The following is an 18,224-nucleotide window of genomic DNA, read 5'->3' on the forward strand; positions in this document are numbered from 1 at the left end:
AAGCCCTGAAGGCTAGATGGCTGAAGGATGCCCAAAAGACAGGAAGAGGTCCACAGGATGAAGCAAGAGTTCCCACAAATGGGGAAATGAACCGAATGTATCCACAAGATTCACAGAACTATAGGACTTCAAATAAAATACTAGTTGTATTAGTGTTTCAGATACACCACTGCTAAGCCAGAAATTAGCTCAGCTCTTAAATACAACTTATGTCATGGGTTCATAGAGGTCCCAAGTTACTTTCAAAGTACTGAAGGGTCTTTATGTACAGTTCATTGAGAATATCATAATAGATACTGTACTATGTTTTTCTATCTCCTCTTCCTTGGGGGGGGGGGGGATCTTTATAAATTCACAGTCATGCTTCCAAGTAAATGCTCTGTGAATTTAGAAGTATGTGTTTCTTTTCTTAGAATCCTAGATCAATAAAAGACAACAAATTCAGTATTTAAAAAGTGCGTGGTAAACCAGGCTTGAGATAGTTTGTAATAAAAAGGTGTATCAAGTGACTTCTGTAAGGCATAGCTATTGTTAAAAACTTGGCAATCTTTCTAGAAGTTGCCTATATTTGGTCTTATAGGAAAAAGTCATAGAGAAAACTAAGATTTCTAACAATCAGGTTTGTAAATGCAGATGCCACGGGTGATATAACAGACATGAGTTACTGTCTCAACCTCTGTGTCTGAACATACACAAATACAGCTATTGCATGGGGGAGGAGTATGCTGTATCTACCTGTGGTCATCATAATAGGTAATATGCCAATTTGAGCTAAAGTAAAAAATGTTCTTTGATGAGCATAGAAGATATGTGTGTGTGTGTGTGTGTGTTTGTGTTTATGTGTGCATATAAGTCAAGGGGGAAGGAAAGGCAACAGTTGCACCATAATGAAAATGAATAATTTAGCTTTATTATTTTGAAGATTAAATCTCAAATCCTTGGTTTAAGTTCATTCTTATTTATGTCTACTTCCATCCTCACATGCTTATTTCCCAGTCTAACAATGACTGAGATGTTCTTGAACTGGATATTAAATGGGTGACCTTGGGCCAGTCACTCTTTATCAGGCCTAGGAAGGAGGCAATGGCAAACCACTTCCAAAAATCTTGCCACAAAAACTTGCAGGAACTAGTCCAGATAGTTGCCATGAGTCAAAAACTGACTTGAAGACAACCCCGCTCTGAAACTCAGAAGTGATAACTGCAGACAACTTTAATGCTAGGATGGGACGTAATGATTCCTTCTCCAGCACTATAAAATACCAAGTTTCTCTTTAACTGGCTGCTCTCAGAACTTGAAGATAGAGATAGAGTTTTCTAGAGAAAATGTCATAGCTCTCGTGCCACCACAGGAAAAAAAAATTGTCTCATGTCTTCTCCAGCCAAGCTTCTTATGGAAATAGACTGTAAAGCCAGTTCTCAGATTATGAACTTTGTAAGAAGAATAGGGTCTGAGGCTCAAGAAAGATGAAGCTTGATCTTTCATCTCTGGACATTTGGCAAATGACAATCGAAGACTCTCAAAGCTCTACTGGGACATTGGATTTTACTCCACTTGCAACAAACCTTGAAACATTGGGGGGTGTTGCCATGTCTCATGATTTTGTCTTTGTCTTGTCCTCAGCCCATGGGTGAGACACGCTTAAATTGTCTTTAGCTGTACCAGCATTACACTACTATTTTCCCCTTATTCCAACACCATCCAAGGTAACAGTAATGTTGGAAGTGTCAGTGGCAGAGGGGAAAATAAACTTTAGAGAGGGTAAATTGGGTGACAGACTTTAAAAAAAAAAGTGAGAAGGGAAAAACAACAACATATGATCCATGCTATTTGTAATTCGAGCTTCAATTGTGCAACAGCTTCATTTGGAATATCCGATTAGTTATATGTTTCACAAATATAAGTCTGAACAAAACTATTCTTTTAAAACAGAACTTAAAGTACTGTAGCCACTCCAAAATTTCATAGCCAAACACTTGGAGAGAAGGAAGATAATTCAGATGCTTTATCTGCCATTAACATATTGTGTTTATACATTAGCAGCTAGGCTATTACAAAGCACCTCAGCTACTGTGATCTTTTGTATTTACCCACAAGAGAGAAATAGCCTTTCTTTTGCATGACAAGTGCTTAAATGTGCTCCCTCTTATCTGCATAATGTTCTAACCAGAATTGCACAGGACACTGTTTGCATTGTAGTAAATGGCATACCTTGTATTCCAATTCATTTTGGGGTAATCAGCAACTGATTATTATTTCACATTTCAAAGCAGAATTTATATATTTCTATATATATATCTGATGTTGTATTGTTGTTGTGGCTATATCGTATACAGCAATGTAATACTATGTTTTACTGTTATAAGAGGACTCAGGTATTAAGTGAGTGGATTTCCACTTTTGCATCAGTTTCCTTCAGTTTGCTTCCACAGAACACTCTCAAAATCTGCTCTAAAGGATTTGAAAATAGACATATGGAGGAGAACCTTTTATTATGATCATAATGTTTCCACTTACAGAAATATTTTGTTGGATTATGCCTGCTATATTCCATCACTTTACATTTCTATATATAAATCATGTCCATTTTACGTAGCACTTCTTCACATTTATAATTGTGCATTTATTTCTGTTACTTTTACACTCAGGGACACCCTTATTATTATGCAGAGTAAATAGACTACAGTATGTCATAAGTAGACAGGAGATATCAAAGGAAAATCAGTTCAGAAACTTCAGTTTGTCCAAAATATGGCTACTCAATTATTGACTAGGATTGGTCAACAAGGAAGACCTGCTCTCTTGTATAATTGTTCAGAGGCTTCAACCATGTTTGAAGGGCCTTCCTGGCTGGTCCCAACGAATGAAGTGAAGCATGGGATGGACAAAGAGAGGCCCTTCCCAATAATTGGTCTTTCTTATCAGAAGGCCCTCTCCAATGGCAGCGCCTTGATTGTCTTTCTGGACCAAAGTAAGATTTTTCAGTTCTCTCAGTTATCTTGCTACCACTGTTGGACTAAGATAGAAGAAGGGAGTACCATCTGGTTCTGTTCCTTAGGGGGCCAATTATCTTGGGCCAGCCTGATTTTCACCCCCCTTAATGAGTGGGCTAATGGACAATGGAGGTGATTGGGAACAAAGAAAATAATGTACGTAACAAATGAACCTCTACCTAGTGGAGAAATGGTGAGAGATATTAACTGTCCATATCAAAACCAAGCCAGGAAATTAGGTTTCCAGAAGTTAATATGGTTAGTTGCTGCTTTTGCTGAGAAATTATATCAGCTTTAAGAGCTTTCTGAGCTAATCTTAACAAGTTTGTGCTGGGGAAAGTTTTGATGATCACCTAATCCCTTGAGTGTATTTTTTCATATAGGCATCACAGATCTGCTTTGGTTTCATTTGACAGAATTAAGCTTGTACAAGAGCGGCTGATGTTTGCTTTACATAAATAGAACAGGCAGATCAGCATTGCTTAGTGTTAAAATTATCTTTGGGCTTGTAGGGTAGTGCACTTTGGAAAGCTTAGAACACCCGTTCATGCATTTTATAAACACACATGCCTGAGCACTGAAAACAAGCATGATAGAACCCCCTGAGGAAAACATGGGAGAAACTATTACACGGACTGCAAGAACTAAGCTAATGAAAAAAGCTTTTTTGGAGGCTCTACAATCAAATGACTACAGAACTCTGGAGGAGCTTTTGGCTCAAAAACAAATAGACGTGGACACGGTGTTTGAAGTAGAAGATGAGAATTTGCTCTTGGCCTCTTACAAACAAGGTAAAATAGCCATGCCAGTTTCAACTTCTGAAATATTTGAAAGAAATTAGCTACTGCTTGTTATAAGGATTTGCCGATTAGGGGTGTTATTATATTCAGTAACTTTCTGAATCAGAATCTGATTTAAGCTGTATGTCTGAAGCAGAATCACTTCTGTGGACTGTATATATAGCAGCATAGAAGAAATTGGCTGGACGCTGGAAACTTTAGGAAGCCTCCAAATATCAGTCTTACCTACAACTTTTGTAAAATGCAAATAATTAAGGTTAGAAGCTGAATATATCAGGGAGCTTTTTAAAAAAAATTATTTTATTACTTTTAAAATAATAAAAAGGAACAAAACACAAAGATAATTAAAATGTAAGTACATACATTCTCAAAGAAAAGAAAAACAATGCATAAAAGCAGGGAGCTTTTAATAGTGACAACATCAAGACAGGTGGGAATTTTAGTCCCCAATGATTGTTTTTCTGGTTCCATTTCTGGGGAATATATAGAAAAATCAGAAGTATGATATGTAAACATTAGAAGTATGTCAGCAACGAAAACATGTAATTTAATTACTATAAACTTGCAACACTCTTGCTTTGGTTTCCCTTTTGTCTCCCCCAACTTTTGCCAAATAGTTCTGCTTTAGGTCATATTTAAAATAGCTTAGGAAGAAATTCAAAAACCAGTTTGGCATAGTGGTTAAGGCATTAGGCTAGAAGCTAGGAGACTGTGAATTCTAGTCCTGCCTTAGGCTCAAAGCCAGCTGGGTGACCTTGGGCCAGCCATTCTCTCCCAGCCCTAGGAAGCAGGCAATGGCAAGCCACTTCCGAAATCTTGCCAAGAAAACTGTAGGGACTTGTTCAGGCAGTCGCCTGGAGTCAAAAACTAACTCGCAGGCATGTGCATGGACACAGAAAGAAAGAAAGAAAGAAAGAAAGAAAGAAAGAAAGAAAGAAAGAAAGAAAGAAAGAAAAAGAAAGGAAGGAAGGAAGGAAGGAAGGAAGGAAGGAAGGAAGGAAGGAAGGAAGGAAGGAAGGAAGGAAGGAAGGAAACAAACAAACTCTGGCAAGAACAGAGGGTAGTCAATTTCACCATGATTACACAACATGCTCTAATATACTGCATACAACCTATACAGCAGTTAAGTAAAGGGAATAATCTAATAATGCACTTAAATATATAGCAAGTTTATAGTAATTACCTTTATTCATATGGGCACACATATACAGGATTCCTGAAATGCTCCTGCATTATGTGAGCATTGAAAAACACAGGCAGGTTGCATGTGCCCACCTCTGAATGATGCATTCAGGATGGAGGTGGGCTTACAATGGAGCAATCACCCACATTCTGAGCCACTGCCTACCACCTCTCCCATAAGATGCTTTGGGGAAATTTTTTAAGATAGATTTTTCTTGAAAGCAGTTGGTCTGATTCTGTTGGATCTGCCCCATTTTTCAACTCCATCTTTTTTTTTTTTTCTGACTTCTGCCACACCAAATATGTGGTGTGTACTATTATATGCATGTCCTGTTTGCAGAAAGTTATCTTGCTGATGGACAGCCAGACAGAATTCTGAGCCCTCTTACATAATTTCTTTCTAACGTTCCATTGGGTTGGAGAAAATTAACCTCTCATTGTGAGGGAAGCATTCCAATAATTATTTAAACACTAGGTAATAGTTCTTTTATCATACTATTTGCTTCAGCTGAAGTATTATTTAACAGTTGAAGAGAAAGCTATGTAACACAGGTCTGCCTATAGTTATCTAAGCTTAAAGCCTGTGCTGTACCATTATAATTCAATCTTTAAGATACTGGATTAGAGATCAAAGAAACTGCCTCCAATTCAACCACCGGTCAGTCTAGTTTGCTAATATGTATGTTGACTGGCAATTAGAAGTATAGTATTGTTTACTGCCCCAAAGGCCAGTAAATGTATAGTTTTGCTCTTCAACATGATGGTGCAACACTGGGTCTCACACCACTGCCTCACTGCCTAATAATCCGTTTTGGTTTCTTGATTTTCCTTTCATATGTTTGGATAATTTCATTGTTGAATTTTTGAAAAAGTACTAAAATTTATACATACTTTAGTGTAAAATTTCTCCAAAATTGTTTGCAAAACCTATGTAAATTATGGATTATTGCAGCATTCTGCTTAATGTATACAGGTTTTGCAAATGATTTTCCCCAATATAATGTATTTTTGTACACTAAGAGTAATATAAACATTTCTGATGCAGTGGAACCCATAAGATATGGTTAACTGCCCTGCAAAATTTGGCAAAATGCATAGTTTTGAAGGATAATTGAGTTCTGCTTCTTGAATTGGTCCAACAATGCAAAATTAGATAAGATCACATTCCAATGCAAAGTCTTATCCCTGCTATCAACCTCCCTGGAATGTTTTCTCAATTTTAAAGGAATGAATTGATCCATGTACCCATTTCTTTACACAGCTTTTATCCATAACTCCACAGAACTGCTGGGCTGCACAGTTTCTGTACCAGTCTTCACTGGGATAGGGCAATAGGGATGGAAAAACCGTTGCCCCTCTTATAGTAAGCCACTGCGTTTCTCTAGGATGAGTGCAGAGGACAGATGGAGCCCTTCTCCTCTTCCTCTGCTGGCTTGCTGACTCACCTGCATGCCATTCCTTCTCGCTGGGGAAGAATACTTGAATATGAGGGTGTCTTCATGTATGTCTCCAGTTTCAGTGAATGAAATTTCTCTATGCGTATAAGAGATCTGTGTGTGCAGCAGAATACCATGGAACTTGGCTTCCAGTAAACATAGAATATATTAAATTGGGTAGTACAATTATATTCAAGATTGCCATCTACAGAGGCTAATAACATTTGTACTAATCAATCGTCTGAAGCTTTTGGAAAGCTATCATGCAATCTTCTTGTTTGTTCCCCCTCCTAAAACAGGATATTGGCTGCCTAGTTATAAACTGCAGCATTCCTGGGCAACAGGACTACATTTATCTGTTCTGTATGGCCATCTGGAGAGCCTGAAGGTCCTGCTGAAGCACAAAGCAACCATCAACTGCAGACCCAATGGGAAAGCAGCAATCCACATAGCTTGTGAAGTTGCCAATCTGGATTGCATCAAGATACTCTGCAGCCATGGAGCAAAACCCAACTGCTATTCATTGAGTGGACTTGCACCTCTGCATTATTGTACCACAAAGTTCTCCATGCCTTGTGCACAGCAGTTAATCTGGAAAGGTAAATTCAGTTGCTTAAAAGTAGTCATTATTGTTTCAAACTGCTGGGGAAAAAGCTGTATGAATGATCACTGAGATACAAGCAAATGTTGTACAGGAACACTGAATAAGCTCAGGAGCTTTGGTGTCTTCCTTAGTTTGTTTTCAGAACAGGACTATGGATTTGGGCTTCAGGCAGCATAATAATATGCTCTGCACCTTCCAAACTGGTTCACCAATGATCAGATTGCACATTTTGTTCATTACTATGATGTAATTAGAGTTTGCTCCACTAGGAGGCAAAATGAATCGGCTGCCTCAGTTGGCAATATGGTGGATTGGGACAGTCGTAGCATCTCCCCTTCCACCCTGTTGACAGACAAACCTGCTATGTCACCTTTCTTCAGACATTTTAGGTGAATAAGTGGCATACTGCCACCAGTCATGTAAGCTTGACTGCTAGGCCAGTCTGCTGATTTATTTCTTAATGAAAGGAGGGCACCATCTTTTCCCGTGTCGCAAACAGCTCAGTGTTTTTGGCTGGCTTAGATGGGACTCATGCTGCTAGCCCTTCTCAAATTGTGATTTCCACATTGCTCGAACTTTACATCCCACCATTTCTATCCTGTGTGGCTGCGAGGTTGTAGAAGGCTGCTGTGAGTAATATTCTGGGTCCAGATAATGTTAATATTGAATTGTAGAAGAGAGCAGCAACTGAGAGATGAATTATGTTCTCCAAAATATTTTGCTCAAGAATATCTACATTTTCCACATTCTCTGCAGGTTTGTGAAATGCAAAGCGAGTAGCCTAAAACTAAGAAAGCACACACCATAAATAGAATGGTTACTGAAAGTGAAGAAATCATCCCTGCTTCCTGAGATCACCAGACTTAGTATTAATTCATCACTTGTTTTGAGGATTTCCTGAGGCTTGGGGGACTGGAATTTTTTCCCGGCCTTCTTTTTCCCATCAAGGTTGTTTAAAGATCAGCTCCCTAGGAATAAACTTCTAAAAACTACTGTATGATCCAGAATCTAAGGTTGCTTGGTGGATAGATTACAAGATCAAAAGGGAGCTGAATATATTTAAAATTATTAATGTGTGTATTGTTAAGATGGCTTTTTCTGTTGATAGATGCTGCTTACTGTTTTTGGCAGAAGGACAAATTAATGAGGTCATTTTTCTTTTTCATGAAGATAATAAAGTTCTTGTCTTGTTCCTGTTACTATCAATAATCAGAAAAGCCCAAGCAACCTGTTTTCCATATGGCAAATACTTTATCAGCCAAGTATTTGACCTAAAGTAATATTATTGTTGGTTGCACAGTCAGATGTTTAGACTGGATTTAGCATTTTTATCCACCTATCAAGTCCTTCCCAAGGACCTGGGATAGGCAAATGTTGTTGTTTGATGGTGTTAAAGGTATTGTTGCAGGATATCAGCTGATCCAAATAAAACTGCCTTTTGCAATTGACTGATGGTGACTTTGTCCATGCCAACAGTATTCAAGTGGTGCTCAGATGTTTTGGGATTGCACCTAAGGTGCCTATAACTATTGGTACTATCTTTGCTTTCTTTTGCCATAGTCATTCTACTTCTATTTGCAGGTCTTTGTATTTTGTGATTTTCTTCAGTTCTTTCTCTTCTATTCTGTCTCCAATTATTGCAATATTTATTTATTATTAGACTTGTATGCCGCCCATCTCCCCCAACGGGTGACTCTGGGCGGCTCACAATAACAAAAAAGAACAAACACACCGATCCCTCCAACAGTGACTAAAATCCATAAATAATTAAAATACAAACATACATTTAAAATGTCCTAACCCCCCCCCCCCCCCCCGTATATTTTAGCACTAAAAACCTTCAAGATGCTGGAGGGGGGAGCCAAAACCCATCACCCCACCAGCCATCTCCACAATATCCGCTATCCAGACTTTTTTGTCTTTCTTATCAACAGTTGTTAAATCTGGGGTGTTGTGTGGCAGATTCTTGTCTGTTTGATTCGAAATTTGTCTGGGATTCGAAAGTCCCAGAACACTTTAGCTTCTTCATTTTCTATTACTTTATCTGTTTTGTGGTCCCACCAATTCTTGCTTGCAGGCAAATGGTATTTCTTGCAGATCTTCCAATGCACCATTGTTGCTACTTTGTCATGCCATTGTTTGTAGTCAGTCTGTGCGATCTTCTTGCAGCAGCTGACTATGTGATCCACTGTTTCTTCAGGTTCAGGCATTTGCTGTCTGTTGCTGTTTCCTCAATTTTGGCTCTGTATGCATTTGTTCTTAAGGCTTGGTCTCGTGCAGCCAGAATTAGCCCCTCTGTCTCTTTCTTCAACTTTCCTGCTCTGAGCCATTGCCAGGTCTTGTTGTTATCTGCTTTGCCTGCTAGGTTTTTTTCTGTAGTGGCCATGTAATACTTTGCCTTGCCATGTCTCTTTTCTGTTCTTCATTTGGTCTTTCTTATAGGCTAGTTTGGTTTCTTTGATATTCAGTAAGGCTTCATGGGGTACTAGCTTTAGTGCATCTTCTTCACTGTCCTTCGGATATTCTTCCAGTGCCCTTTTTTCTTCTTCAGCTGTCTGGTGTACTTGCAACATTTCACATCCTCCTATGCTCCTTGATAAGTAGAGTCTGTCAATGTCGCTGCGTGGATGAACAACATGATTCACTGTCATTATTTTTCTGGTCTTCCTATCCAGGGTCTTATTATTATTATTAGATTAAATTGTATGTGTGAACTACCCTGAAAAACTTTTCAGAAGAAGTAGAATATAGACAACCTTTCAGTTAGGCCCTCTGACCAGATAAAAGAAATCTTAGCTGGTTAATCCTGTCATTTGATTGGATTGATTTATCAATGTAAATGTGCAGTTTAGCACACAGTTATCCTAATGTAAGATCCTTTATTTTGTTTAAAGGCAGCCTAACTGCTTTCTCTTTCATTCTTTGTTCTTCTGCTCAGTAAAGCAACCTAGATTTGGAATCTGGGTTTTGAATGTGTATTTTGTATGCCTGAGGATTTTTTCCCCCTCTGTGGAGTACATTGGTCATTCATGCAATTTGCTTTGTTTATGGGCATGTGACAGTGAAGCGAACTGCACTTTACTCCCTGCAGTTTCTGGTCTTTCAGGTCTTGGGGCTGCCTGGATCAAGTTCTAGGTTTGTTTAAAAAAGAGTTAAAGCGTATAAGGAGTTCTGATTCACAGGATGGCTGAGGGCTTTTTTCACTCCATACTGTATGTGCATTAAATTTGTAAATAACAGGAAGTTAGAAAATTAGCAACATGTGCCATTTTCCTGTTTTTAGGAAGGGATGAACTCGTAGGAATCTTCCAGGCTTTTTTTTTTTCATTTTCATTACAGACAGCCACCCAAAGACCCTTTTGATTGTGTAACTTATTTATGCAGCCAGCATACCAACTTGGGTGCTGCAACTACTGGAGAGTAGCAACAAGTTTGGATTTTCTGTATCTCTTTGTTTTTGTTTTCTGTGCCTTCAAGTCAGTGTTCACTCCTGGCAATTTCCTGAACAAGTCCCTGCAGTTTTCTTGGCAAGATTTCTGAAGTGGTTTGCCATTGCCTGCTTCCTAGGGATGAGAGAGACTGGCCCAAGGTCATCCAGCTGGCTTTGTGCCTAAGGCAGGACTAGAACTCCTGGTCTCCCAGCCTTTAACCATTACACCAAACCAGCTGTGGTACTCATCTGGATTTTTACAGCCCAGCTCAGTGGTAGTCCTAAACTAAGGTGATAATGGAGCTTTCACAGAGCTCACAAGGTGGGAAATAATTCTGCTTGAGTACATAGGCGCTGATTGTCCACTTGATGGAGCTGTTGCTTCAGCTGAGAAAGCCAACGATAATTAAAGGGACAGAAAGCTCTTCTTGCAGGAGACCCGATGTGATTTGATACATTATCCACTTCTTTCAGTTTACTTGTTTGTTTGCTGTTCAAACAAACCAGCTACTTTAAAAAATGTTCAGAAATTTTATCTAGCTCAAGATGTGGTAACAAAATCATATCATGCCAATGGTTTCCATCTGAATCATCTGCCTGTACATTTCTAAGTCCAAACCAAAGAAGTGGTATTAAATTTGAAGGATCGGAATGGTTTCAGTCCATATTCCCTAAGATAATTCATCTTCATGTAGCCATATCAAATTAAATCTTAAAGTCATATTCAGAGGCCTTTCTCTGAACCTCGTTACTAAAAGAAGTGACTTTTTGAATGAAAAAACTTTTTGATTTTTTAAAAAATCACATTATTTTATTCCTAAGAGTTTTCAGCATCTCTAATGTTTTGCTGGTGTTTTTATGTATTTTAATTCATGATGATTTATCAATTTTACTGTATTCTGTATATCCTACATTGTGATATGATTATTTTCTCTTTTATGATTTGTAAACTTTGTTATTTATGGCTAAGACAGTGTCATTTGTTGAACAGTATATGATATATAAATAATCGGTACAGGTAACATTGTCTTCTATTTTGTGCATAGAAGTACTTTTATAGAAGCACTTTTACATTAGGCATGAGAATTGCGCCTGCATTCTGAGAAATATTTCTCCTTTCCTTGCTTGCTTCTTTTCAAATAGGTGCAGATATAAATATAAGATCAAACAATCAGGATGAAGAAACGCCCCTTCATGTAGTTGCTCGTTGTGGCACCCCTGAAATGGTCGCCTTTTATGTGGAACAAGGAGCTGTAGTTGATGGCACAAATGCCCGTCGAGAAACACCATTGGCCTGTGCCGTTTACTGGGCTCTTAATGGTAAGGAACAGACCTACAGCACAGATCACCATCTGATCTGCCGGATGCTCCTTGACTACAAAGCTGATGTTAATTCACGGGATGAAGATTTCAGGACACCCCTCCACAAGGCAGCCTGGAATTGTGATCATGTCCTACTGGACATGCTGCTTGAGGCAGGTGCTAAAGCCAATGTGATGGATGATAATGGATGTGCACCTCTGCAATATGTCCTGAAAGTGACAGATGTACGTCCTAGTGCTCAGCCTGACATCTGTTATCAGCTACTTCTAAATCATGGAGCTACCAGGATATATCCACCACAGTTCCATAAGGTGAAAAAGGAAAGTTGGGGTATATGTGTATTATGTAGAACAGAAACAAGGAATGATGGGATGGAGGCCTGTTTTTTAAAACATGTCCAATTCAGTTTAAATAACTGATTGCAGAGCAACAGAATCTTGCAGATGTTTGGTTTGGTTTGGAAAATGATCTTGCAAGTTCTCATAAGATGTTTACCATCTGGAACCTGTAAAGTCAGATCAGAGGTCAATAGCTGTTGTTTCTAGATCTGACTGCAGGCCAGGCACTATACCAGAAAAAAAAGCATCTTGTAATGGCTAATGGTGGCAGAAACATCTTTTTTCTCTTGAACATACGCACTGGGAAATGGACACATGTGGGCTTAATATGAGACTTTAAGAAAATTCTATTATGTAATGAGAATTCCATAATAGAACCATAATGGTTTCAATACATTTTAAAAAAAAACTTACACAAAAAGACAGTAGTGACACATCTTTCCTTACTTACTCCATTGCTATCCTTCAAAGTAATCTGGGAACAATTGATTTGTGGATTATATACAGATGAATTTTCTATATGCAAGAATTGTATGGCACTTATAAGAGAAAACTGGCCAAAGTGGCTAGGAGTAAAAAGGAGTTCAGCAGCAACTTGAAACTTGGTCTCCCTGATCCTAGTCTAACATCTTAATTGATGTATCAGTCAGAATGGCATTCAGTGATGGGATCAAGAGGGTCCATCCTTTTCTGACAGTTTTTTCATAATTTGAATATTACTCATGACTGTTCTATATGCATACATGTACCCAAATCTACACTTTGCAAACAGAAATGTGAAGCAAGGTGTAGATATGCAGGTGCCAAATTAAACTCGTACCTGGTATTGGCCGTACTTGCTACAACAAACCTTTTCTTCTTAATTGTGAGGGACAGATGTTGCAATATAAACAGCAGCGGAACAATTCCTGATGTACTAAATTTTCTACCAGGTGTGGAATCTGTGGATCTGCAGAATACACACAGACATAATCTAACATTGATGACAGGCTTTCTAGAGAAGGTATTAGGCTGGTTTGCTATAGCGGAACTGAAAAAAAGCAGTATTTTTAATTTTGCCAGTAAAAGAGCTGAAAAGAATATAGCTATTGATTAAGGTTGAAATAGTTATTTCCTACTCGGTGATATTTTTAAAAGACTGTATTTGGGGGCACCCACAGGATGGGGGACAAAAGGCCATGATGATGGCCATGGCCATGTGATTAAAACCCCACTTCTGATCAATGCAGGGTCAAAGCTTCAGTCGTGAGGTTGTAGTGATCATCTCAACTTTTTTGACCTCATATCTGCAGATGCCCCTGACTAGACCTCAAAATGGCTTTCAGAAAAACAGTGAAATCCAGTGGATAGTGATATGTTTCTGCTTATAGGTATTGCAAGCTTGTTGCTCCTATCCCAGAGCAGTTGAGGTTATTGTGAATTCATACGAACAGATCAGCTGCACATCAAAATGGAGAACAGCTATACCTGATGATGTCTTTAAGGTAAGTGTTTAAATACTACTTTAAAAATGCACAACTATATTAGGGTGGTTGAGGTCATTCATTGCATTAAGCAATAATGTTATGTGTGTGATTTTTGTTTAGCATGATGGCTGAACCTAGCCAGTGTGGTTCAGAATCCATGCCTTTAGCCTTGAAACTGAGATAAGTGAACCTGATCATTAAAGAAAATACAATGTATAAACCTAGTTTGGGTCTGTTGAAAGGAATACTTAGCAGGAGACAAATATTGGCAAATTGAAATAAAAATAGGGTTCTATACAATTTATTTATTTTTATTTGTTAGATTTATACTTTACCTTTCCTCTAGGAACTCAAAGCAATGTACATAGTACTCCCTCCTACAATCTAAGCCTTATCAAATTAACCTGTCAACTAGACAGGCAGAGAAATATGGTTGATCTAAAACCACCCAATCATTTATTCTAGAGCCCAGCAGAACTTGGATATAGAGGCAAACTGACCCAACCCATCTTCTTCCACACTTCCTTGTCTGACTCTGTGAAGTGCCAACTGACTAGCCATTATGAAAATTCTCACTCCTCTCATCCAGTAAATGTTAAAAAATAAAGGTGCCAAATAAAAGTTTAATGAAAACTACTAGGCACTTGGGGAAATAAAACAAAATAAAACAAAAACAAAACAAATAGAAAAATCAAAAGTTTAGCCAAAAGGAGAATATAGGGTAGTGCTAAATTCACACGTGTGTCCAGCTGGATCCAAAGAGGTCTACTGGGAAAATATATTTGTTTTTCTTTGGCAGATTCTATCTTGCTGAATTAGGAGACTTCAAATTCTATGGGAAGAAGATGATATATTTAAATAGAGAGTCTAGAAAGTCAAAATATTTGGCTCCAGCAGTGTTACTTACAGCTACATTTCAGTAAAATAGATGAAATAATGGCAAAATCTGGCACATTTTATTCAAATGTTTTTTGTGCATAGAAGAAAGATATTAACTCCAAACATGTTTTGTTTTCTCTTTGCAGACATACAGAAGTTTTTATGAATCCCTTTTTGAGGCATGTGCAAATACGCCACGATCACTGAAACATTTAACCAGATGTGCTATTCGAAGAATATTGCTCCATAAATGTCACAAAGAAATCCCTTTACTTTTAATTCCAGCAGTACTAAAGAGATATTTGCTTTTAGAGCCAGAAGGAATAATATACTAAGATTTGTAAGAGACATTTTCAGATAATTTAATTTTAATGTGTTAGGGTTCTACTCCCACTGGAGAAGTTAAAATCAAGATTTCTGTGACAGCATGAGCAAGAAGCAAAGCCAAGATTTGCTGCCGAGGATATGAATTCATATAGGTATAGATAATTTTACTGAACTCTGAGCACAGATAATAGAATATTTCATTCCTAGCAGAGTTTTCAGAAGTACAACAAATGAAAAGGAAGGACTAAGGAAAGTACTTCTGACTAAGGAAAGAGAAACAAAACATGATGTGTTGGGAAATGTTCTAAGGAGAAGTATTAGTCTTCCCTACCTGGTGGCTTCTGATGTTCCGTATTACCACTGCCATATTGGATTAGGGTTATAGGACTTGTAGTCCAAGATGCTGAGGGGGCAGCAGGTCATGCAAGACTGTTGTAAATGTTAAACTTGTCATTTTGAAGTATGTTCTTCTCCCTTGATAAAATAAGCAAGAAGTGCTGAGAAAGATAAGTTATTAAATAGAAATCAGTACATATAATCTTTTTTCCTTTTTATTATATTGTGAGTCTTCATGTATTGTTTTGATACAATGATATTTATACAATATTAATTAAAATTATTGACATTCTATTGTTTATTTCCAATACTCTTAAGTTATCCAAAGAGAAAAATTCTATCAATATTAGTTATGATTTAGGAGGTCAATATTACAAGCATAAAATTATTTTACTTTTATCCAAAATTAAATGTAGCATTAAGAAAGAAAGACTACTACATGTTGCATCAAAGTATATGTTATACCGTAAAGGCTTCGATCTTGAACTGATTACTTATTCAATAGAAATCAGTACATATAATCTAAGAGAGGGTTCCCTAACCTTTTTGGATATTGGGCACATTTGGAATTGGGGAAGTTGTCAAAATGGCTGCTGTGGTGGATACAGCCAATCACAAAATACCTTTTTAATCAGAAGGCACACTGATGAAGTTGCTTCTCACCACCCCATCTTCCATTCCAGGATGTTCTCTAGAACCTCAGTTTATGTCTTTTTTCTGGCCATGTAGTCCCAGAAAATATTATGCCTTAGCAAAGCCATTGGCCAGGTTTGCACATCTCACAAAGCTATCAGGTGGTTAATTTGTTTGTGATTTAAGATGAGAGGAAACTACCTACAGTATTATGTTTTAGGAATATATGCAAGTCAGAACATTATGGTCTATTCAATAAATGATGGTTTGAAGAATCTAGCTTTATCTTGTGTGTGACTGTAGTCATAATCTGTGGAGTATTTTGTTGTTGTTGCTAGCAACCTTATAACAAAATAAAATAGGAACACATTTTTAACACATTAAAAAGTAGCTTTTCCTGACTGCTGTCAGATAGGTTGGGACTGCAAATCTCATCATCCCTACCCAACATAGTGATTGTAGTCCAACACACCTGGAAGACACCTGCTGTGGAAAGTTGCGGTATCAACACACTATAATGAAGGGTTGTCACAGCTCCCACTGCTGTGTACATTCAATAAAAATAGCTTTTTTTACTGCTGCAGTGTGAAAAAATAAAACACACTGTAACTTCAACAAACTCACAATGGCTAAAGCAGCTCGGAAATGAGAAATTAAAGGAAAGGCAGCTGCCACCAGAACGAATCTTCTGCAGGACCAGGAAAAAATGGGAGAGGACTCATGTTTAATATCTGCATGCATAATTTCTTTCTTTGAGCCTGCCAGCGTGTGCACGTAGAAGAACAATGAGGCTACGTGGCTCTGTCGTTGTAGCTTAGGCTCCCATGCTGAGAGAGAAGGAGAGGATCCATGTCACTGCTCTCCCCAGACACCCTCCCCTGGTTGCAGCTGCCCTCCCTTTTCACTCTGTGGGCATCTAGCCTCACTCCCCAGTTTTGTTCTAAGCAGGTGCTAGATTATACCCATTGTGGCATCTGACAGAGAACCCAGCAGGATCACTCTGATTATAGTAGGAAGAATTTGCAGTCTGCTCAAAGCACCGGAGGACATCAGTGTCAGAACAAATCTGCCTTGCCCTCTTTTTACTGCTGTTTTTCATTTGGCTGAAAGGTCAGTCAGAAATAAACCCTCTACAGCCCTATGCCATCCCATTCTGGATGCGCGTCAGTGTGCCCTCCTGACCACCTTGTTTCTAGGGAGCAAAGAGCTTGGACATACAAGATGTGTATTACAGGATAGGATCGCTGCACCTGCTGCCAAGCTCTACCAGTAACATTTTTATGATACAGACAAATTTACATGGGTTTTGCTGATTTCATTTTTTGCTGCATCCTTGCAATTATTGCTACACCCCTGCATGACAACATTTATCCATCTCTATAAAACTGGGGGTGGGGTGGGGAGAGGAGAGGAGAGGGGAGGGGAGGGGAGGAGAGGAGAGGAGAGGAGAGGAGAGGAGAGGAGAGGAGAGGAGAGGAGAGGAGAGGAGAGGAGAGGAGAGGAGAGGAGAGGAGAGGAGAAGAATATTGGTCTGGAACTTACAAGCCCATGCAACTCAAAATCTGGCAGAAATATTTAATCAAACAGAATTGTTTCAATAAAACTGAACACCTTTCTCTATGCTTCACTATGTCTCTCCACCTATCCAGTGGGCTCACTTCCTTTTCACTAAGAATACTACTATAGCTAAACCCTAAAATACAGTTAATCTGAGCTATGATGTGTTTAAATGCCAATTTACTTATTTAATTATTCAGTTTATATCTTGCCTTTAGTTTAGGAGCTCAAGGCAGCATACAGAGAACTCACTGCTTGTTTTCTCCAACAACCAACCACCCTGGGAGGTAGGTTGGGTTGAGAGACAGTTAGCTTCCATGACTGAAGAACTTTGAAGCTAGCTTCTTCAAATCATAGTCAACATTAATCAATTCCTCTTTATAAATAACATGCTATATATGAACTAAACCAATTGTGACTTATTCAATAAACCAAGGTTAAACCATGGGCTAATAGAAAGTATTATCACAGCTGATATTTGTAAAAACATACAGAATCAGGAAAGATAAACATTTTACCATTAAAAATGCTATATTTTGCAAAAGGTAGAGAAATTGATACTGGCTTAGTTAAAAACTGCCATTATGGCTAGTAAAACATGATTAATGGCTTATCAAGTAAAGTCAACCAACTGGTTTATTCAATAAAACATAGTAAGCAAATCAGGGCTTAGGACATTATGTTAATTCGGTGTTACCTGTATATTTAAAGGCAGTTTTTTCTTTTGACTGAAAAATCACGGTCTACCTCTTTCATAGGTCCCACACTGACCATCACATATCTCATGATACCATTTTGAGATGTCATTTGCGCCCTCTTCCCTAGATCTTCTCCTCAGATCCAAGTTTTCATTAAGGAGGATTTTTTAAGGAATTAATTCATCTGTTTTCTATGTTTACCAGTTTTACAAGCATTAATCT

At 38.2% G+C, this 18,224-nt stretch overlaps 1 protein-coding gene across 1 annotated transcript; it reads left to right on the top strand.

Annotated features, from left to right (window-relative positions):
• Positions 1-3,453: 3,453 nt before the first annotated feature.
• On the top strand, positions 3,454-16,022 carry ASB4 (ankyrin repeat and SOCS box containing 4). The gene is made up of 5 exons (XM_025164706.2): positions 3,454-3,784; positions 6,711-7,010; positions 11,589-12,079; positions 13,477-13,590; positions 14,598-16,022. The coding sequence occupies exons 1-5, from the start codon at positions 3,583-3,585 to the stop codon at positions 14,784-14,786; spliced, it is 1,296 nt and encodes a 431-aa protein (XP_025020474.1). The 5' UTR covers positions 3,454-3,582; the 3' UTR covers positions 14,787-16,022.
• Positions 16,023-18,224: the final 2,202 nt, after the last annotated feature.

This window comes from Python bivittatus, unplaced genomic scaffold, assembly GCF_059951505.1.
Source record: "Python bivittatus isolate LINGU-HERP-01145 unplaced genomic scaffold, Pbiv_v1 ctg000610_np1212, whole genome shotgun sequence".
Taxonomy (NCBI): domain Eukaryota; kingdom Metazoa; phylum Chordata; class Lepidosauria; order Squamata; family Pythonidae; genus Python; species Python bivittatus.

Excerpts from the sequence above, each read along its gene's own strand:
- ASB4 (XM_025164706.2), top strand. The coding sequence starts at position 3,583 with ATGATAGAACCCCCTGAGGAAAACATGGGAGAAACTATTACACGGACT. Across the intron at positions 3,785-6,710 it reads CTTGGCCTCTTACAAACAAG|GATATTGGCTGCCTAGTTAT; the intron begins GTAAAATAGCCA and ends CTCCTAAAACAG. Across the intron at positions 12,080-13,476 it reads ATCCACCACAGTTCCATAAG|GTATTGCAAGCTTGTTGCTC; the intron begins GTGAAAAAGGAA and ends TTCTGCTTATAG.